This window comes from Metschnikowia bicuspidata, assembly GCF_001664035.1.
Source record: "Metschnikowia bicuspidata var. bicuspidata NRRL YB-4993 chromosome Unknown METBIscaffold_4, whole genome shotgun sequence".
Taxonomy (NCBI): Eukaryota; Fungi; Ascomycota; class Pichiomycetes; order Serinales; family Metschnikowiaceae; genus Metschnikowia; species Metschnikowia bicuspidata.
This window is the reverse complement of record NW_017387734.1, coordinates 1,050,035-1,070,944: the sequence shown is the minus strand read 5'-3', so window position 1 is coordinate 1,070,944 and position 20,910 is coordinate 1,050,035. Positions and strand designations below refer to the sequence as shown.

At 39.4% G+C, this 20,910-nt stretch overlaps 11 protein-coding genes across 11 annotated transcripts; 3 read left to right on the top strand and 8 right to left on the bottom strand.

Moving 5' to 3' along the window:
* Window positions 1-301: 301 nt before the first annotated feature.
* On the top strand, window positions 302-1,219 carry METBIDRAFT_43471 (exosome non-catalytic core subunit; the record flags this gene model as incomplete). The annotated part of the gene is made up of 1 exon (XM_018857662.1): window positions 302-1,219. The coding sequence occupies one exon, from the start codon at window positions 302-304 to the stop codon at window positions 1,217-1,219; it is 918 nt and encodes a 305-aa protein (XP_018711067.1).
* A 1,089-nt stretch (window positions 1,220-2,308) lies between these two features.
* Window positions 2,309-4,171, bottom strand: METBIDRAFT_43101 (uncharacterized protein; the record flags this gene model as incomplete). The annotated part of the gene is made up of 1 exon (XM_018857616.1): window positions 2,309-4,171. One exon carries the CDS (start codon window positions 4,169-4,171, stop codon window positions 2,309-2,311), a length of 1,863 nt encoding a protein of 620 aa, XP_018711066.1.
* A 392-nt stretch (window positions 4,172-4,563) lies between these two features.
* On the bottom strand, window positions 4,564-5,010 carry METBIDRAFT_43754 (uncharacterized protein; the record flags this gene model as incomplete). The annotated part of the gene is made up of 1 exon (XM_018857693.1): window positions 4,564-5,010. The coding sequence occupies one exon, from the start codon at window positions 5,008-5,010 to the stop codon at window positions 4,564-4,566; it is 447 nt and encodes a 148-aa protein (XP_018711065.1).
* A 297-nt stretch (window positions 5,011-5,307) lies between these two features.
* RHO1 (Rho family GTPase) lies at window positions 5,308-5,904 on the bottom strand (the record flags this gene model as incomplete). Its single annotated transcript, XM_018858964.1, has 1 exon — window positions 5,308-5,904. The coding sequence occupies one exon, from the start codon at window positions 5,902-5,904 to the stop codon at window positions 5,308-5,310; it is 597 nt and encodes a 198-aa protein (XP_018711064.1).
* Window positions 5,905-8,204: 2,300 nt separating this feature from the next.
* On the bottom strand, window positions 8,205-9,128 carry METBIDRAFT_43974 (tRNA (guanine(9)-N(1))-methyltransferase; the record flags this gene model as incomplete). Its single annotated transcript, XM_018857727.1, has 1 exon — window positions 8,205-9,128. One exon carries the CDS (start codon window positions 9,126-9,128, stop codon window positions 8,205-8,207), a length of 924 nt encoding a protein of 307 aa, XP_018711063.1.
* A 2,527-nt stretch (window positions 9,129-11,655) lies between these two features.
* METBIDRAFT_44149 (cationic amino acid transporter) lies at window positions 11,656-12,561 on the bottom strand (the record flags this gene model as incomplete). Its single annotated transcript, XM_018857749.1, has 1 exon — window positions 11,656-12,561. The coding sequence occupies one exon, from the start codon at window positions 12,559-12,561 to the stop codon at window positions 11,656-11,658; it is 906 nt and encodes a 301-aa protein (XP_018711062.1).
* Window positions 12,562-13,799: 1,238 nt separating this feature from the next.
* On the bottom strand, window positions 13,800-14,066 carry METBIDRAFT_43898 (SAGA histone acetyltransferase complex subunit; the record flags this gene model as incomplete). The annotated part of the gene is made up of 1 exon (XM_018857714.1): window positions 13,800-14,066. A coding segment is annotated over one exon (267 nt), but the record flags the coding sequence as incomplete, so codon positions are not given.
* A 260-nt stretch (window positions 14,067-14,326) lies between these two features.
* On the top strand, window positions 14,327-15,685 carry METBIDRAFT_43049 (tRNA splicing endonuclease subunit; the record flags this gene model as incomplete). The annotated part of the gene is made up of 1 exon (XM_018857613.1): window positions 14,327-15,685. The coding sequence occupies one exon, from the start codon at window positions 14,327-14,329 to the stop codon at window positions 15,683-15,685; it is 1,359 nt and encodes a 452-aa protein (XP_018711060.1).
* Window positions 15,686-15,832: 147 nt separating this feature from the next.
* METBIDRAFT_16498 (uncharacterized protein) lies at window positions 15,833-16,951 on the bottom strand (the record flags this gene model as incomplete). The annotated part of the gene is made up of 1 exon (XM_018854651.1): window positions 15,833-16,951. A coding segment is annotated over one exon (1,119 nt), but the record flags the coding sequence as incomplete, so codon positions are not given.
* Window positions 16,952-17,357: 406 nt separating this feature from the next.
* On the bottom strand, window positions 17,358-18,844 carry METBIDRAFT_200427 (RNA-binding protein). The gene has a single exon (XM_018854928.1). The coding sequence runs from the start codon at window positions 18,604-18,606 to the stop codon at window positions 17,641-17,643; it is 966 nt and encodes a 321-aa protein (XP_018711058.1). The 5' UTR covers window positions 18,607-18,844; the 3' UTR covers window positions 17,358-17,640.
* On the top strand, window positions 18,621-20,720 carry METBIDRAFT_32525 (uncharacterized protein). The gene has a single exon (XM_018856068.1). It carries the CDS (start codon window positions 19,083-19,085, stop codon window positions 20,505-20,507), a length of 1,425 nt encoding a protein of 474 aa, XP_018711057.1. The 5' UTR covers window positions 18,621-19,082; the 3' UTR covers window positions 20,508-20,720.
* The last annotated feature ends 190 nt before the right edge of the window (window positions 20,721-20,910 follow it).

The window sequence follows — 20,910 nt, the reverse complement described above, 5'->3', positions numbered from 1 at the left end:
AGGGTTGAAAGAAGATCGCAGGCTTCTATACTGGTAGTGCGAAACCCAGAGCTATGGGCAAACAACACGTGAACGAAAGATTACAAACAATGCCTTCTGGAAAGTAAGAGAAGATAGTAGCGCAGGAAGGAAAGTTATTTAGTCCAAAAACATTGCAGCGCTTCTTATGTCTATAAGCTGAAGTTGAGTTTATAGGTTTTTCTTTGTACGAGGCTATGATCTCACGTGACCACGAGTGTGGTGGCTTCTGAGTACTCAAGGACGAAGAAGAATAGACTCATTTTTGACACTCTCGTCAAGAATGGCTAAAACAACCACAGTTTCACTCAATGAGCGTGCGTTCATTATCGAGGGCCTCAAAAATGGGATCCGCTTGAATGGGAGAGGCCTCAACGAAATGAGGAAGCCTCAGATAGAGATTTCCAAGACTGAGTATGGATTTGTTGAAGTACTGCTTGGAAAAACCAAATTGGCAGTAAGAGTTAGTTGTGAAATCATAAAACCCTTTGATGACAGGCCATTTGAAGGTGTGTTTACCATCAATACAGAAATCAGTCCAATGGCATCTCCCTCGTTCGAAAACGGAAAAAATACAGACGATGAGGTGCTCATCTCAAGATTGATAGAGAAGGCGGTGAGGAGATCTAATTCTCTAGATCTTGAAAGCTTGTGTATTATAGCAGGTGAGAAAGTTTGGCATGTTACCGCTGATATAAATTTTTTAAATTCCGATGGAGGCTTCATAGACGCATCCTGTTTAGGAGTGATGACCGCTCTCCAGCATTTTAGAAAGCCAGATGTCTCTATAAGGGGCACAGAGATAATTGTTCACGATTATGAAGAACGTCAACCGGTTCCTTTGAGTATTCTTCATGTTCCAATTTGTGTCACGTATTCATTTTTCAACCCTATGGACAAAGTCGAAAACATAAAGGGAGACCTGAACCAAGAAATTGCAATTATGGATGCTGATCTGAGTGAAGAATTTGTCAGAGACGGATCACTTGTGATCACAATAAATAAGAATAGGGAATTGATTCAAGTCTCAAAGAACGGTGGCCTTCCGATTGATGGAGCGACTTTATTACAATTAGCGGACTCGGCTTTTGCAGTGGCCGAAACAATGAGTGATGAAATTAAGATTTTGCTAAAGAAGGATGAAGATGAAAGATATACCAAAATGAACTTGAGGCTACTCGAGGTTGGCGCACCTAGATAGTTTTAATAGTGAAGCATATATAGTAGTTATTTTTGTTTGAAGAAATTATCCAAAGCTCCTTTTCCTACAGCAACTTTGATTGACTGCTTTTTATGGGACTTAATTGTTTTTCCACTTCTCAATTTACTATTGCCATTCGCACTTCCCAGCTGTGCTCCCAAAGATGCCAAGTTCTGTTCAGCTATTGAAACAGATTTTTGCGTAAAAGCTTGACTTTGTAAATAAGCATTTAATTCTAAAAAATCATTCTCATGTTTTTTGATATAATCTCTTTTCAAGTCATCGCTGGGGAATAGACCAAACACAAAGTCAGTCGAATACTTCAAGACTTGTTGTTGGAGTATTATAGCAGCAGGCTCTCCTTGCGAATCGGATAGGGTCTCCTTAATTTTCTTGGATAGCACAAATTCCGGATTTTGTAGAATAATCGATTGTAAATTTTGAATTTTGGAACCTAGAAGACTGTTTATCTTCGCTAAACAAATCCTGTAGAACTTTTCATTGTTTTCTTCAACACTCACACATGTTCTCTCAATACAATTACGAATATTGACTTCAAGTTTTTCAGAAACTTCCAATGATTCTATCAATCTAGAGAAATTCTCTGATATATCTTCAATTGTATGAAAACGAGCTGTATAGACTTCCAAGCGGGATGCAACCCAACCTAGAAAAGCAAAAACAAAATCGAATTTACTTAACATAATGAAGTTTGGCTTCGAAAGAACAGCCCCACTGAATTCATGTTTTGGGAATTCCATGATCAAGGATCTGACAGGCTCCCCGCTGGGGAATTGTGGCTCTCCTCTTTGGTCGTACACACTTGACGACCCAATTTCACGAAGTTCATAGACGAAGCCTTCAGATATAGCTAAGGTCTTACAGGTATTTCCGTAGTTGACACGAAACACATCAAGATCGCCCACTCCACGAGGAATTAATAACACTCTGGTGGTTTCGTTCACGTTCGACATGGCCTTCTTAGCTATGGAAAACTGACTGCTCCTTGCGAACACTTTACGCATCGCGTCGCGCGTCGCAGCCGCATCTTGAGAGGAGCTTTTAATATATATTCCTAAAATTGTTTTTCTAAAGATCAACCCACCTTTGAATCAAATCCCTTATTGTACTGATGCTCGCCAAAACAATCATGATAGTACCAAATAAACTGAAACTTAGAGAGCTCATGGCAGCTGCTCTTGGGTCCAGATTTAATAAATGAGCCGTCGCGATTGCCCCACAATTTATCCCGAGAGTTACGCCTCTGGTGACATAGTCGTTGGCTGAGATCCTCAATACTTTAAATAAAGGATCACCGATTAAGACACCGCATATTCCACTCAAAATTGTGCACACTGCCATGAGCGATATAGAGCCACCTAATGAATCAATAAGCGGAGTCCCTAAGGCGAGAGTTACCAGGCGCCCGATGAAGCCTATTGATCTTTCCGAGCTTATGCCAACTTTGTAGCAAATTAATGGGTAACAAAAGAAAGTCAAGCTTACCGATGATAGAAGCGGCGGGAGCAAAACCCAGAAGTTTTTCACGAAGTCTCCACGGTGTGTAAACATTGGTAGTGACAACGATACAATGGAGACATCCATCAACGAAGATAAGAAATCACCACAACCAGGCCACATTGGCTGTGAGGTTATGCCCTCTCCTTGGGGCACAAATTCACCGCTGTTATACATTGCTTTACCATTAAATAAATTTAAGTAGTTTTTGCCAGTTTTGTAATACTTCAAATCATCAAGAAAGCCTTTTGGAGACCCACTATGGTAAATCAAGGAGGATATAAAGCATACAAACAAAACTTCTGCCGTCAGAATTAAGATTGGGTGAGCAAACCTTTTGGCCTTTGGAAACTTGTCCAAGATTTGAATGGCAATATAGTATGAAATAACCGTTAATCCCAAATGGAAAGGTAACATCACATGAATAGTGCTGATATAGTAAAAGGGTAGGGATAATAGGAACAATGCAAGGTAGAGGATCCAATCAATATAAGAAGTGATGAAATTGGCGACTGTTTTAGTTGTTGTTGAATGTTCATTTGTGATACTTGTGTCAAAATAGGGGGGATCACATTTTGAATGAGGTTTTTCTTGAGAGCTCTCTTGCTCGAAAGAAACTTCTGATACAGTGGATAATTCTATTCCAGCGGTTGAAGTCGCAAAAATTTGCAAATTCTTACACTCATTGTTTTGGCCACTGAGAAACGAAGTTTGTCTATTATCGTATTCTGGATAAGTTTTGATAGACCTAAGAGAGCTTATGTCAATGGTCGTTATATCTTTGGGAGCTAAGATATATGATTGGCTTATTTTAATAGGTTTCATCACCTCACTTTGGGTCTCTTTCTCACATTCTTTGTTCTTCAGATAAGCCTCTGAAGGCAGCTTTTCTGAATCACAGTAAGGTAAAATCCTTATGAATTGAAATACTTTTCTCAAGCAAAGAATCATGTAGATGTCAACCATCATCAATGTAATACCGCCTACCACGAATATAGCACCAATTTTCAAGCATTCAATAAAAGATATTGATTCACTCAAAGGAAGAATCACGAAAGATGGTATGAAGAAGACGTTTATCCATTTGAGCGAGAAGTTCATGGGCGGTCTGATTATCATTAGGTAATGTTCCAAGACCCAAGAAGCTGAGTAACCTACCTTGCCCTTCCAAGTTCGTTCAGATACAGCTTCTGCGGCTTGAAGATTTGAAATTGTTTTCAATGAGACTAAGATAAACAAGTTGATAAGCATGCACAAGACAGAGCTTGGAAACTTGATCTGCGCAATGTCACGAAGTAAAACATTGAAGCCATACAATATTGAAAGAAGGACCAAAAACCCGACCGGAATGATGATAAAAGAATGTATGATGTGGTATCGGGAATACCAAATCCCATGTATGACACCATTCGTGGTGTCGTGAATGTATTGCATTATCGGTTTCGAATTTATAGCTTGTTCTCAGTGTGGGGGTATTTGGAATTCTCGATAGATTGCCCGCGGTTTTATGCCCCCTCTTGCTTAAGCGATACACCAACACATGGGTTTATATTGAAACTAATAAGTTTGAATCTCTTTTAAACGAGGGAAACATTTTGCTGACGACATATCCGTTAACCAGAAACGGTCAGATCTAAAAATTGCGCGATTTAAACTCTACTTATATTTGTTCATCAGGGATCTGGCACTTTTCTAGAATATCTACGGCATGATTAGAATGAATTGTAGCATATTGTAATGTAAAAAGTAGAAGCTGTAGACCCACATTTTTATTGCGCAATCCGCTTGTTTAACGAATCATATACGTCCACCTATATGGGCCACTATTAAGCTTCTGTGCTCTCTATAAGATCTCTGTATTCATCTTTAGCATATCTCAAGCCACAATATCCACAAGTAGATGCTTTAGGTTGATCCAAATTAATGAAAACTTTTGGATGACCTTGCAAAGTGCTACCTTTGTTTCCATCACAAACTGCGATATTACCCTCATGCAAGAACCTGATAGGTTCCTTCGCAATTAAATCGATAGCGGCATATGGCTGAGGCTGCTCATCTAAATTTCTCTGGATGAATCTATGTGGGTGTGTGGAAATAACGTCGGCTCTGGGCGCTTGACTTGGGGTCCAGGTCTCCTTTCTATTTGGGGCAGGCATGGCGCTTGGGTTTTGTGCTAGTTCTTGAGGTTTAAGACCCGTGACACTCGATTTGGTGGCATTGATTGCAGTACTTTGATATCTCACTAGCGCTTTAATTGAAAATTTCCCCAACATATTGTTTACTTCTTGCTGACTTGAAGGAGGCAGAGACTATCTCACCGCACTGCCCTAATGTTTATTGGATAAAATCCTTCACAGGAGTGCATGAAACCCATCATCACGTGATAATACATACTCATTCAGTCTATCAATTTGAACTACTGGAAAATAAAGGAAACTGTGTTATATTTTATCTTAATAGTTCGTTCGCTAAGACTATATGATAACAACGATTTCAACATCCAAAAGCGAGTAAAAACAAAGAATTAAAGAGAGGAAGTCGTCCTTGCGCTATCTCCGATCATTTTACACTTATAAGACGACACACTTCTTTTTCTTCTCTTTCTTCTCTTTTGTCATCAATGAGGATCTGGTTGCCATCTCAAAAACTTCTCGAACACCTTCGCCAGTTCGGGCCGAGCACTCCAAGTAGTGTTGAGCTCCAATCTTCTGGGCTACAGCTTGTCCTTCTGAGGTGGAAACAGGCTGTTGGTTCTCTTGTGACAACTGCTTGATGACTACGGGGTCATTCCTCAAGTCAACTTTGCATCCAACAAGGATGATTGGAACACCTTGGCAAAAGTGTAAAACTTCAGAAATCCACTTTTCCAAAACATTGTCCAAAGAATCCGGGGAATCAATCGAGAAACAGATCAAAATCACATTGGAGTCAGGGTAAGACAATGGTCTCAATCTGTCGTAATCTTCCTGACCGGCAGTATCCCAAAGAGCCAATTCAACCTTTCTTCCATCGACTTCAACATCTGCTACGTAGTTCTCAAACACAGTAGGGACATAAACTTCAGGGAAAGTACCCTTTGAGAATACAATCAAGAGACATGTCTTACCACATGCACCGTCCCCGACAATAACTAACTTTCTGCGGATCTCTGCGGGATGTGGAACCATTCTTGTCAGTTAGTATATATTTGTCAAAGAAACAGAAGTATACTATTCATATCTCAGCTATCCATGGGAGCATAGAATATTCTCCTACCCAGAACTGTTTAGGCTTAACTCTTTTGTCATGCAAATGAGGTCAGTCCCTTGAGAGCCTCTTGGAGAAAACAAACTTCTAGACGTGTAGGTCAGCGAATACGGAAGAAAAGAGGCTCATCTGACACGAATAACCAACATTTCAGATTGCCATAGCAAAATGTCATGAGTCCATGTATTGGGCTGAGATTAATGAGGGACATCTTTCCTGATAGAACAATTCCTGACAAACGTCTTGCAGGAAGTATGATGGAATCGAAACATCCCCTATATCGGTGATCCGGGTAAACACTCCATGAAGATATCAAACTGAGTTATGAAAGTCTAGTGGTCCAAATTTTGATGATACGTACTTATATAGATTTGAATTTGTGGGCTGGAAAATTGAACCAAATACCAATTCAGTCTCAAAGAAGCTCTAGTGGGTAGATTGATGTTTTTTTGGAGTTTTTGTCTTCAAGGCTGTGGGAAGGCACGGGTGCATGAGCACGACAAGGGGGCGGCTTTCCATTCCGCGCTTCAGGATACAATTCCTTCATATAGCGTATATGGCTTGAAATTCGACGGACTCCGTATAACACTTTAAAACCAAATCCTTTAGGAGAACCATGTTCGAGTCACGTAGGTACATAGTCCATCACTACCTGGAAAATTTAAGAGACACAGCTAAAAATTTGTGCCAAATTAGTAGGCTGAATCTTGACCCTACCCATGGACCATAGTTTGTCATCCTGACTCACATGTGAAACATTCGCTTAAGTGAAGTTTTGTGATATTCGTATTTTTCGTTCATTTACCTTCATTTACACGCAACCTCTTCTATTATATGGAATACCAACTTTCTTTTTTTTTTTTTTGTAAAATCAAAAATTAACTCACGGATTATTAGCACCTAACATTCCGTAAAACTTTCACATGTATCTGTGCCAATTGATTCCTATGATCTGATAAATCTCAGACCGCATATCTGAAAACAGATATTTAAGTCTTCTGCTCAATAGACATTCTAAAGTCAAATTTGATTTTTTAAAGGGATGTTGTAACATATTATGCACAGTTTCATCTTTTTCTTTGTAGAACCTGGCAATCTTAGTTTTGATTCATATGAGACTTGTTTAATTAGTCACTTTAAGATCACCAGCAAATTATATACTTTTGGATTTGAGCCCATCGTCTTTTGTGTCCTTCACATCTATCTTCTTCATAAATTTAGCTAACTGTAGGTAAGATAATGCTTCTACAAATGTCAAATAAGATGCACATTTACGAAGGGCATCCGATATACTATCATCTTTAAAGAGAATCCGTGGCTCTTTGGCTGGCCTCTCCAACCGCTTACATTCCGTTCATGTATCTAGAAAGGGACAATAGACTAGGAAATCCACGATAAAAATTGAATGCTCCAGTGATATTATCTGATTTTTTTTTCTCTCACAACATGCATCATATACACTACAGACTAGATATTTTTATATAAACTTCATTTTGTGTCAGCTGATATCCTAGTACGACATACAAGAGAATGGTGTTAAAAGTGCCCCTCTCCTGCGTCTGATATCTTCCCTTTGCCTTAGTTCGGTGATGTATATCAGAAGGGAGGGTCCACATCGTAGCAAGGGCTTGAAGCCAAATTTGGCATTACTATGCGCATGCCCGCGTGATAACCTGGTTCCAAACCTAAAGCCCAGATAAACATACTCTGAAAAACTCTCAGGGAGAACATTGAGTCTCGATTTCGGGCTAATCTCCGTCCGTGTATACGTCTCTCTTCTCAGATAAAGCTCCGAATAGTTTATACCAATAAAAAATCAAGCCTTGTTCACACTGAAGCCGCATATTCCAAAGCGGTGAAATTAATAGGATCAAAATAGTATATTTGAAGCGTATTGGTCGAAAGCATGTTCACTCAATTAGCCTGAGAACCAGAATTATTTTTAATGTGAAGCATTTCATAACGTGTTATAAAACCAACTAACGAACAACAACCAATGCGACCAAATGCAGGCACAACTATACGATGATGTGAAGGATAACTTCCTTAATAGAGACACAGTTTGAGACACTCTTACCGACACACGTGACAGCTGAGAATCAATAAGGTGATTATGTTCGTCGCGATGAGAAATCCGCCTCGCGCGTGAGATTGATACGTGTTTTGTTGACTTAGTTTATTTGCAATTAATCTCTTTTGAGCTCATTGATTTCTTAGACGTCTAAAGTTCATCTGTGTTAGCTTCTTGTGTCTTGGTCACAAGTTCGTCAGAAACCCCTTCTGAGTTGTCTTTCTTGAGTTTTCGTGGCGGAAGCACTGAATTGAATGACTTTTCCCAATCTTTATTTTCGAGCCACATGCACATGATTTCATAAACATGAGAAGTCGCCAAAACATGACGGCTATTCATTTGAATGTACTTCCCAATCGGCAACCTTCCAACCCTCAAGCCAAGTTTCTTTGCTTTGTTAAAGCAAAGTTCTTTGTGCCTATTCTTATCAACTATGCCACCCAATATATAAGTGTGTCCCTCCTCTAACTGAAGAAGTTCTTCATCTGTGTCAGCAGTCAAATAGACATATTTCGCTCTTTCTTTTTCATCTGCTGGTAAGAGATCCTCAAGAGTTTCGTTTTCCTCGAATTGTATGTTTTTCCATTTGGCATAATTTTGAATTGATTTATCAAAACGTTGCCTAAGTCTTTTGTTAAAACTTGAAATGGTTAGGCCAACCTCATACTTTGAATGTCTTTTGGCTGAGTAGCATCTAGTTATTTGATTGCTCATGGATACGATTTCTTTATCATTCATCAATTCATCGAATTCGCAGTCCATTATGATATTGACACCACTTGGCTCTTGTTTCTGAGGAAGCTCTTTTTTGGCCTCCTGGTGATAATTGCTTTCTTCATCATCTAAACCTTTCATCTTTCTTTCCGATTTCCTCTGGCGTGCGACTCGCTTTTTCTCTCTTCTCTTCAATCTAAAGTCATCCTTTTGCTCTTCCCATCTCTGTTGTTTCTGCAACCTTTTCCAAGCATTTTTTGACATACCCTCGGGCAACTCAACCTTCTGTCTCTTGAATTCGCCAACAATTGCATGTTCTAGATTCGCGGTCTCATTGGGTGGGGAGTTTGTTGACGACATGTTGTTGAACTAACTGATTTTCCTCATCTCGCATTTTGTCTTTGTAGCATGTCAGTTGGCGCGCGTACACATCATAATTTCACTGGGCTCGTTGCGCTACTTTTTATCACTTTTAATTTCAAATTCAGAAGGCTCGACAAAAGCTTACATGTTTGTGTTGTACAAGTATTGCTTAAAAGATAATACACTTATTATTATGAAAGGATATGAATACTTCAGATAGGGAAATTTTAGCAATTAGATTGGCGCATCTCATGAGTGCCATCCTATGCGCGCAAAGAAAGTTAATCATGATGTAATGATTTATCATCAACTCTGGGTCTGATGTTACTTTCCCTCAAATTTTGCTTTTATTTCCATTCTTAAATCAGTGACCAGTAGAAACTACCAGTAAGCCGTTCATGTGTAGCAAACAAAAAAAGTTGATTTGCTTGGGTTGTTCCGTTCTTTCTTTTTCACTCACATACGAAACTCAAAACTCATGGCTGATTTTTCGAAATACACAAGCTCTTGAACTAAAAGCAAACTGTTGTTGCAAGTCAAAAAGAAAACGGTAAACAAAAAAGTCTTTCAAGAATAAGGCTCATATTCGGCTTATACAGATCACGCTTTCTGTCAGATTTTAGAATTATCAATGACGATTGGGAGTGAGTGAGTTGGCCATTAAAGCAGAAGTCTTGACATACACCTCTTGTGATATTCCAAAATTTGGGCTAGTAAATATGTAATCTTGTTATTCACTTCAGCCCCCAAGGCACTGGTTGAATGAATTTTGAATTTAAAATCATTCTAACCGCTCTTTATTGTGCCATATTTACTGTTGATCCTTTGTTCTGGTATAAAATGCTCAATGCTGACACGTGGTAAAGAATATAGGAAAAGTTTCGTGTCACTGCTTGTATTTGCATTCAAGTGAGGAGCTTGCTTCAATGTCTCAGAATTAAAGTAATCTAACGCAATATTAACTTTCATTTGAAGACTTGTAGGATATGGATTTTCTGATTTATCCAATGTTATGATTAAGATATTCCGTCTTCTTTTTTTTTCTTTTTCACGTAAAAGACTTAATCAAATTCTGAATACATAATAATAGAACAAGCATGAACTTGCTAAATAGACTAAAGTTTATGTAACTCTAGATTGTTAAAAACCATTCAGGGGTATTATGTGGCTTCTACCTGTCCATACTGCTTTAATCCTCGAACTTAAACACCACTTTCTTATTGAATGATTGTTTAGGCTTTGGGTTCTCTTTTCCAGATTCAAACTTCTGAATAACATCTTTCACAGAGTATGAGTCTATTGTAGTAAATCAACAAGCTTGTGGTTCAAACATAAAAGCTGTATGGAATTGAAAATTCACACCGAGGTAGTGAAACTGAAGCTGCAGAATATTGGCCATCGGTGATACCCATGAGCTACAGACAATCAATACTCGATTCCAAGTTTTTTGCCACAAAATTGAAATCTGTTCGGATCTTAATAAGCTTAGGGCTGAATTCAATACTACTAGCCAATGCTTTCTTCTTTTTGTGTTTTAAACGGACCTCTGGGAAAAGAAACATATAAAGTAGAAGTGTGTGCCGTATACACAAGAACAGACTTTTCAATGTAGAAGTCAAAAAAAGCAAAGAACAAAACCACGGTACTTGAAAAGTGTGTGTTCGAATGACTTTTTGAGCCCAAACACCACAACAATGCTCTAAGCATGAAACTATTAAGCCAGCGATGTGAACGAAACATCAGGCACCGAGAAGCATTAGAAAGCTTTGGGCCCTCATCTAGAATTAATCAATCCTCCATTATCGTGGGTATTCGACTCACCCCTGGGACAAATTCTCTTTTTATTTTTGTCTTTGTTGTGTAGCGATTCTTTTTCAAGAAGCAACCTTTGACACACCAAAGTATAGTCATCTTTCTCCAAAGACACTTCACTTCACCTGTTACAAATAAAATCTTACAACAAAGAGTGAAAAAAAAAAGAATCTTTTTCTGAGAGGGTCTGAATTTTTCGAGAATTTATTCCTAAGCCATATCTACAACAACTGCGAAACATCCAAATACTGGAGGCAAGAGCTAAAATTTTCCGAGCCCATGAGCTTGAACTCAATGTTGGCCCCATTATTTGGAAAACTTTACAAAATTAAATTGGTTCGTCACCACGATTTTTAAGGTCTACACTTGAAGGCGTGGCGAGTCGCAGGAAGTTGGCTCGTTAAGTCCGCTACAACCATCTGAGTTGAAGCGACTACTACAGGAGACTTTTCCCAGGAATCGATGACGTAAATCCAATACGTAAACAGATACGGGCCAAGAGGACCGTCCAGGCCGTGACGAACGGAAGGGGACGGGCCGAGTTTCGACACTTAGTACGTAGCTGGGAGCTGTTGAAAGGTTTTTTATATATAGCATTTATACAGTTTTGCCCCTTCAATCAGATGAATCTACCAAAAAAAATCGTTTTTATCGGTATTAAAGTCTTTGAATAGTACAGCATTGATCACATAATAGGTGAGTTTTCAAGCTTCTAGGTAGAGGAATACTGAAGTTGCAGCCCCCCAATTAGCTGTTCTTGTTCTTCAGATTCTGTTTCACCATTCTCGTTGTATAGGAAGAATTGAATGAATATTGTGAAGTCCAAACCCAAAGTTCCCAAAGACCCAACTAACCAGGATAAGTTCACCCAAATATAATTCCAGCTCATATCAATAGCCAAAATAGAGATGACATACGTCAAATTTCCTAAACAAGCGAAGAGAAAAAACATGAATGAAATCCCCTCGCAAGACTTTCGTTCGTAATTCAACAATATTTGGGGTATTCTTGACCCTAAATATAAAATCGCACAGAGCCACCCAAAAAATTGCGCAAGAGGATCAAATTCCATCTCTTCTGGAGCTTTATGTTGCTTGCCGTGATTTTTGGAGTATGATATGTACCAACTGATCAAGCCAGCCGAAAATACAAGGGAAACCATGAATAGTTTGTGCAAGAATGCCTTGACTGGGCTGAATCTTGAGTTCGAATTTGTGACGGTGATTTCTGATTCCACTTCAATCAACTCTCGTGATAAAGCCGTTTCAAGAACGTCATCATTGAGAGGATTTGCTGGTGATAGATGAACAAAATCTGGTTGCTTACCATCTCCATACATAAGGCACTGTAACAAGAGCACTACATCTGCCAAAGTGTAGTATACAGCAAGAACTATCATCGTGGGTAAAACGCCCTGTAAGACTGCCCCTAAAACATTGAAAACGTCCCCTGCTAGCCATAGAACAATAAACATTAAAGATAAACCATCTGATGATTTACGACGAAAATTTTCGTAAATTTGCGGAGCGAACACAATAATCCAACAAGCTAAAGAAATAGAGCCTGTGATACCAGACACAACCTGAGCATCTATAATGACTGGTGGAGGTGGGGCCATCCTGGACTGTGGAAATTAATCTTATACTGTTGAAGTCTCTGGGCAATAGAAAAGATGCGATAGTATTTGAGGCACGTGATTCAGGTTTTCAAGTTGTGAGAAAGGCGGGTAGAATTGTGAAAGATCCACGCCTAATTACAAGTTTTTGTACATGTTCCATTCAGGAGGATGTAATTGAAAGTATATCGGGAAAAGAATGAAATGATTAAGAGCAAGAGTTACTATTCAATTCGGAGTTTGCATAATTGAATACTACTTTGCCTTGGGCGTTGGTGCTACAAGGCGCGCGATGTAAAGAAGGTGTCATGAATTATATAAGCTTCTTGTCCCAGGTTGCATACCGTCAAACTAGCACGAGAATCGTGGATAAGGCGGTACTCAAATTTCGACATTTCGGTTAAAAAAACGAAATGGCGCTATGGGCGCTACATCATGCAAAACTTTGTTTGCACTTGTTGAAAGTCAACAACAGCATGTCATCGACGATGTATAAATTAAAGTGCTGCTCCAGTGAAAACAAATTTTTGATACTGATAAAACTTATCTTTCTCATTTCATCAGACGGTAAAGTTTTATGTAGCTTTCCACACACTTGAAGAAGGATACGCTATTTGAGTACTGAATTTGTTGTTTTCATGAATATGTATTGCAATTGAAAAAAAAAAAAACATTGTTTCATCCATTCAGTCGAGGAGCGAGCATCAAGTTGCTTCATAATGAAATACCAAATTTAAATGGTTAAAAATGGTGGAAAGCTAAATTGAATAAGAGCCCGTTTATCAGATCTTACCGAGGCGAGATTAGAAGAAGCATAGTGGGTTTTCTGCTCAGCAAAAAAGTCATGGCATTTCTGCGTATGTCACTCGTTACACAAAAATCATAGAATCTTTAGGTATGTAAGTCATCACACGTAAACTAGATTTATGTATGGTGTCTGCGAGTGACTTCAATTGGTTAGTACTTGTTCTTTCAATAATTTGAAATCGTCCCCTGTTACCCACGAGAAAATCTTAAAACCAGGCTTGTATTCAGAACCTTCACTTGACCAATTATACCTTTCCAAGACAGTAAACCTAGGGAGCCATCCGTCATCACGAACAAACATGAATTCTTTTAGCAAGTAACTGCGTGATCTAAGAAGAAAACCTCGTCAGCGAATATGCTCACATTTGAAGGTGCTTTTCTGGCAAAAAGGAGCGACGAAGACCCGATCTTCTGCATTGTTTAATGAGATGAATTCATCTTCGATCCCTGTCAAAACATTTGTTGATGTGCAGCGCAAAACGGCCCCCTGAGATTTTTCTTCCGCAATTTCCGCACTCAAAATATCTCGAAGTCTCTAAGCCTTTCAACTTGGACTTTTCCTGTCCAAAAATATCTTTTGTACATGACTCAAGGTAGAGGGATGTGAAGGGTTGATTCTCTTTGCCTATTGTTTGTTGCAAGGCGCGGTGACGACTTATGCAATTGACACTGATCTGTCGTATTATACCCGTCACAATGTCATCAAATAAAGACTCAGTCTAGAAGTGTTTAGTAAAGTAGATCTTGTTGGTTCTTCATATAATTATTTTACATACTAAAGCATCAATGGTCACGGAAGCTGTCATTCAGGGTTTAAAAAGTAGATCTCTGATCGATTTAACAAGCATGCTGGCGCACAAAAATGCGGTTGCGGACGCATCTCTGTTCACGTGACCAGGAACTGAATCTCGCTAATTTCTACCTAGTGGAGCTCAGTGTGAATACAAGTAAGAAAGGCCATATGTCAGGGGGTGACGGAGAATTTGACTTGATCAATGATGACTGCATCGAAGAGTCCATAAATGATTGGGGATTGATCAACCAGAACCAGAGCTCATCAAAAATTAACGATGAAACTCTCCCGAAAAGGTCAGAGAAATTTTTCGATCAAGACGGCTCGGATGCACAAAAACTGAAATTAGAATATGCTCGTGATCAAATGTATCTAGCACTTCTGCACATTCGTGGGCATCATATTAAGCAGCTTTTGGTAGGAGTATGGATTCATTCCAAAAGAAAAGCTTTTATCCCGCACGCCAAAGGCAGCTTCTTCAAAGACATGGGGGCTCCTCATGTCTATAAATTGAAAAAAAAACTTCAAGGAGTATGGCTTAGTGAAATAGAAGCCATATACTTGACCGAGAGGGGATCGCTTGTAATGTACGCAGCAAATGATCAATTTCTCGAATTTATGGAGAACGATAACTTGCTGTTTAATTACGAGACTTTGACACACCTTACTTTGGCCCATTTACAAACTACTGCTTTCGGCCTGAATTGTGAACTTGTAGACAAGTACAAAGTTTTTGCATTATTGAAGAGATTAGGTTATTCCGTAATGGAACACAGAGCTCTTCATATACTGTTAGATCAATGTGATCTACCTTCTGAACCGGAGGGAAAGAAGCATTTGTCTTTCTTTTCCGCTATTCAATCATTTGGCGTATCCTTTGGAACCACACTAAGAAGACTTTACACATTGTTGCTCGAAAAGCAAAGCCACTTTCTCACCTACACGCTGGTTTATAAATCACTCGCTCTCGTTCCCACAAGCGACTTCATGAGTTTCGGTCCTCCTTATGCCTTAGACCCACGATATCGAATTATATTTAATGTCTGGAAACCTTCTCCGCATTTTAGCAAGAAAAATCCTCCAGCACCGGATTTTCAGATCGGAATTCTAAACACATCAAAAGTAGCATTCCCAGACCTTGGATCTATCCAGGGAACTTGGGCTTATCTTGACAATAAGCGTGACACTGAATGCATTCGGAAACCCAAGGAAACTAAAATTTCCAAAACAACCGATGTATCCAATAAGACAAAGAAAGAAATGAAAGCACAAAACAAGGCAGAGCGCGAATCTAGACTTGACCCCAAGCTTCGAAATAGAAATAATTATCTCAGAAACAGGGACAAGTTACTTAAGCAAGGTACCACTGGGAGGTCAACTGTTTTCGCGGTTGTAGACAATGGTGTTGTGAATTTCACAACATTCAACGAAACTGATTTTAGATTGCGATACTGTGCGAAGGATTTGAACGAATTTGAAACGAGAGAGGATCATGGTATTGTATGGAATGAAAGACTAGATGTTTGATCACTCATTCTTCACGTTCAATTGCTCAACCAGTGACACTGAAGACTTGGAATGGGAAGAGGCAATGCGTGCATCATTTAAGAATTGTCTGACGACTTGCAGCTTATCATCGAGACGTTCTTTTTTACCGAGCAACGCCTCGTCCTTCCATTTTGAACTGTATGTTTCGAAACTCAGCTGAGAAACTTTTTCTTTGAAGTAAACAACAGCATCGTCGAGAAGGTGTTGAAAAAAAATCTCGTTTGACTTATTTCGTGTATAGAATGTCATCAAGTTTTCGACCCACTTGTCGCAATATTTCGCATCTGTTTTGAAGCATAACCCAAAGAAGCGATCAAATGTGTCTGCCATAATCGCAATTATCTTTTCCATCGAGTCATACTTATTTTCTTCAAGTTCAGCTAGCGACTTTCTAAAAGGCGGGAACCATTCGAGCCGATTCAAGATCATACTGCGGTACACAACAATTGCCTTGAATTCTTTCAATTTATTATTTTCATCTGTAATGTCCAAATGGTAAAATTCGAATGGAGTATCGAGAGGCATCCGTGGATCTGTGGATAATAACCTTCGCTTTACAACACTCTTGAGCGCTAGGTTCCCAAACATACTTTGAGCAACCATGATGTTTTGAATAGTCAAGGGCGAAATCCGTTTCTTTAAATTATGAAGAAAGCTCAGCAACACTCTCTGATCATTTATCATTGCACCAAAAAGGTTTGCGGGGTGTTTTTTTGTAGACAACCCTTTTTGTAAAGCGAAGGGATCCATTATATCATTCCTAAATGGATTGTATGTATTAAGACGGCAGAAATCTAGGTGAATTGGGGGTTCGTCATGCAAAATGGACTCACCTATCATAGCTTTTGAAGCAGTGCGTCTTATGGCATTGTTTAGAGTCGCATTTGCTTTTCGAGTGTTCTCCGCATAAGATCGACCCAAACTCTCCATACAAAGATATGATGAGTCCCGCGCATACTGGTCTTTGAAGGCAGATATGTATTTTTGCAAGATATTCCTGGCATGACTTGGGTTTGATCTCTTAAAGATATCAACATTACTTCCGAGTTGAAGGTCTATGAGAATATCAATAGTTTTCAAGTCAAATATATTTTCACCGAGCAGAGCCATGTTTTTGCTTTCGAAGGCTTCGGGAGCAGAGTCGTATAACTTCAACACAGAGTCTCTTGTTTCCATTTTTGTACTGTGTGCATTATGGAGAATACTTAGTATGCGTTCCATTGTGTTGATCGAAGAGTCCAACGAGAGCTCATCAAGACTCTGAGAGCTCTGATCAGACAAGGTCCGAGATATTTGTCTATATGAGACAAATTTTGTTCCCATACATTTATTTGCGCAAAGGGGGCGGTGGATGAGACGAAGAAACATCGATGAGGATCCTTGTTTGAGTAGTGTAAAACGGCTTCCGTGAGGTCAATTGGCCAGTACATTTCCGCGCATCCGGCAATTACGACCTGACATAAGTCGCCCTGTGGGGTACATCAGAAGCACGGATTGGTGAACCTCTTACGTGAATTTTTCAGGCACGCTAGACTTTCAAGGCCTTGATTGCTGGATTGAGAATTAATAAGCTCCGTGCATATGACTCTTCTAAGAAGTATCTATATACTTATCCATTGTGTGATCAAAAATCCACCAGTAATACTCGGGAGCTGTCGTCGGGATAGATGTAAGTGCTCGTCCTTCACCCGTCATGTAAGAAATAAACATTCTTGTTAAACACAACTTTGCATTGCACAATTGGAACCACACGACATAACCATTTTCCGACGAAGCTAAAGATTTCTCCGAGTAGACCTCCATGTCGATGTTCCTTGATGATCTGATTATCTGGCCCCAGAGATTTGTCTCGTCACGAAACTTTCATTCATGCGGAATTGAACATGGTGATTAAAATCATAGTATATAGACCATCTGAAACCTGCTGTATACCTTCATGTAATTTTTTCTAAAATGGGTTTTCCGTCACAAAGATTTTTGATGTTCTTAGCCAGTGGGGTATGGGATCCCAAGGGTTTTTTCTTTTTTTTTGTTTTTTTATTGAGAACACCAGAAGTGGACAGTAACGGACCACTGGGCTGAGCATCAGTGCTTTTATGCGGAATGCTTTCGGGAAGCTTCCTTTGTTTTTGCTTATTTTTGGGTTTGCTTTCGTGCTCTGAGAAATTGGAGGTATGGGAAGTGATTCGCTTGCTCTTGAGTTTTGGATCATTTGGTTTGTCTGCATGTTTGTGATCTTTCCTTTTGGAGCCTTTTACAATACCTGGGGAGAAGCTGCTTTGATTCAAGTGTTCCAGAGAAGTCGGTGTTGAGAGCTTAAGCTTTGTCTTCTTTCCTCTTGTTTTTGATCTGCAAGTAGCCAAAACCTCATGGATGTCGACGTGTCCCTCTTTTTGGCCTCTTAGGCTTGCGAACAATTTAAACACTTCGGTTTCAATCGGAATTTCGGAACTTGTTGTCTGGCTAGTATTGAGCTCACCGAATATAGGCCTCATTACGTTACATTTGATGTTGTCTTCAGTTGTCGTTTCTTTGAACAGAACATGGCTTATCTCTCTTTTGAAATTTTCTGCCAAAGCCGGGGTTTTGAATTTGACGAAAGCAACAGAGAAGCAAGGTTCTTCGAAAGGTTTTGAAGCTTTTTTTCCTTTCTTGTAGGTGAAGCTTTCGAAGCCTGATCGGAAAGTGAGCGAGATTTTCTCTGCCTGTTCTCGAAAGTCCATTTCTTCGAGAGTTGGTGGTAGGAGTCTCACGGCAACTTTTGTGTCGGGATCACCATACTCAATCAACAGGCCAGTCTTCTTCTGCCTTTGCTTGCGCCGTACTCTCTTCGATTTGATATTTTGCGCTACTTTTTTGCTCGGCTCCATAGCAGTTTTTTTCAAGTATGGAAAAAGCATTTGTGAAGACGCTGCGCTTCGCGATTCTTGAGGCAGGAAGAGTGAGGTGTTCCAAACCGAAGAATCGATAATATTAAATTACTCAACTAAACATTTTAGTTGGAAAAAGGATCATTGCCCTCCAAGAAACACTGTGAGACCGTCACTGAGTTTTCTTGTGTCAAAGTATAAGGGTCTCTTTCTCAGTCGGGCTGAAAATATTGCACCGGTTTATCGTGCGATTTCAATAACACTCCAATACTCTTTCCACACCATAGTACGATCGACTAACACACTACGGAAAACGATTGTTTGGCATGACGAGGTTGCAATCAACAGGAATTTGATTTTGTATGAATGTTTTCAATTTCGGTACTCCTTCATGTGGGTCAGCTGCCGCATATTCCCTTCGCGCAATGTGTTGAAGAATGCCGCACGTTGAGTAACAAACCAGTTTTCCAAAGAGCCCAGAAGGCATCAATATACTGCTGTTAATCATGGAATGCGTGGAGGACTTTTTACAGAGACTTCAAAACTGTACCTGTCTAGATCTGAGGCAACAACCTCTAAAGCTTCTAGAGTTGCTTCGGCTACATCCTCAGATGAACCCGTTTGTCGTGAAAATAAACAATTTGGGACATCTCAGTGAAGGCCAGATTCTGCTTTTGATAGAAAGAAGGCATTGGTTCAATGGTGCATGGCTGTCATTTGATCAATTGATTGTGTCTTTTTTGAGGTTATGCAACCAAGTCAACCCATGGTCCCTATTGGAATCATTCGATCTTTATACAACATACCTCAATGATATAACCGTTGCCTTCATGAATAAGAAGCACGGATATTTGATAACTTACTTGCTTGAGGATGTTTTGAAGCAGGTCTTGTACATGTCTAAACTGTTAGATTATCATATGTTGCATAGAGAAATGTGCCGCAAACCGAGACTAAACTTCATGGCTTCCATCCTTTTGAAAATTTTCAACAACATAAGATCACAGATAGGTGCAGATGATTACATTGATGCTGTTAAGAAATCAATAATGGTGCTTATAGGCGTGAAATTATGCCAAACCTATTTTCAGCTTTCCAATCCACTTCTCTGTCAGAACGTCTTTTCGAATATGGGTAATGCTAACTTAGACTTTAGCTCATATCATCCAAATCAACAGCTACAATACAGGTTCTACTTAGCTAAATTCTACATTGCTAAATATGAATTCGTTGATGCATTCGAACATTTGGATTGGTGTCTAGCGCGTGTACCATACAATTATTCTGTTGACAGTATGAACGTTTCCACAATACTTCGTCAGTTTTTGCTTGTGAGTATCCTATTGGGCAAGAGACCCAAATTCGGTAGCTTCTCAAGACGATATTTTTCAGCTCCTCTGAAATGCCCAAAATATTTCTCTATATACGCTGAGCTCGAAAATGCTATAAGATTGGGGAATTTTTACAGACTTCACAATTTAATCAACGATGCAGAGATTTCGAGCTTTTTAAAGCGTCAAAAATTTGCATCATTTTTCAGTTCAAAGGCATATTTGATTACTCTTCGAAATCTAGTCAAAACCATTTGGCTTTCTCAGGGAAAGCAAGTACGACTCGGGTATGATGCCACAAAGCAAGGTCTCTTGTTATCATTGAATGGTCTTGAGTTGTCATCGGTGTCAACAATGAACTCAAGTCCCAAGCAGCATATCTTGAGTACGAATTTGGATGATCACTCTATAGAGAATTGTCTCGTCACATTGATTGACCAAAATTTACTCCGTGGAAAAGTTTTTCCAAGACTACGTGTGGTATCGCTTGCCAAGAATGAGGTTTTTCCTGATATTTCAGCCAACTATTTTCTGAAATTTGGAAATGGTTCAGGTGACACCTTGAGGCCGGCAGATCAGTGGATTAAACGCGGGAGCTAATGATGCTGGATGTTTGCCTCGATTACGCGAAAGTAAATACCATCTTCCCAGAAATTAGGCTTTATTATGTAGCTAATATTGTCAGATGTAGAATAAGCATTTGCCTGTTTTTCTTTGAGAAGCTTCATCCCAGTATAATACTAAAGGAATTAGACCAGTTTACACTTTCCATGAATGAGTTTGGTCTCAGAAGCTCTACTAATGCGTTTGTACAGCCACTCAAAATTCTGTCCATTTTTATTCCTCTGTTGTCGGTCTGTAGGTCGGTAAGGAGTCACTAGAACTTGCCATAGGTCAAATAGAGATCCCTATGTCCCTCAAGTTTTCCAGTATGCACCCATTCTACATGCATCACTGCAAAGACCTAAAACACACTGTCAACATGTTTATATTCTACTTCACT

What these genes read in the sequence shown, in the direction of transcription:
- METBIDRAFT_200427 (XM_018854928.1), bottom strand. Translation starts at nt 18,606, where the DNA reads ATGCTTTTTCCATACTTGAAAAAAACTGCTATGGAGCCGAGCAAAAAA.
- METBIDRAFT_32525 (XM_018856068.1), top strand. Translation starts at nt 19,083, where the DNA reads ATGGAATGCGTGGAGGACTTTTTACAGAGACTTCAAAACTGTACCTGT.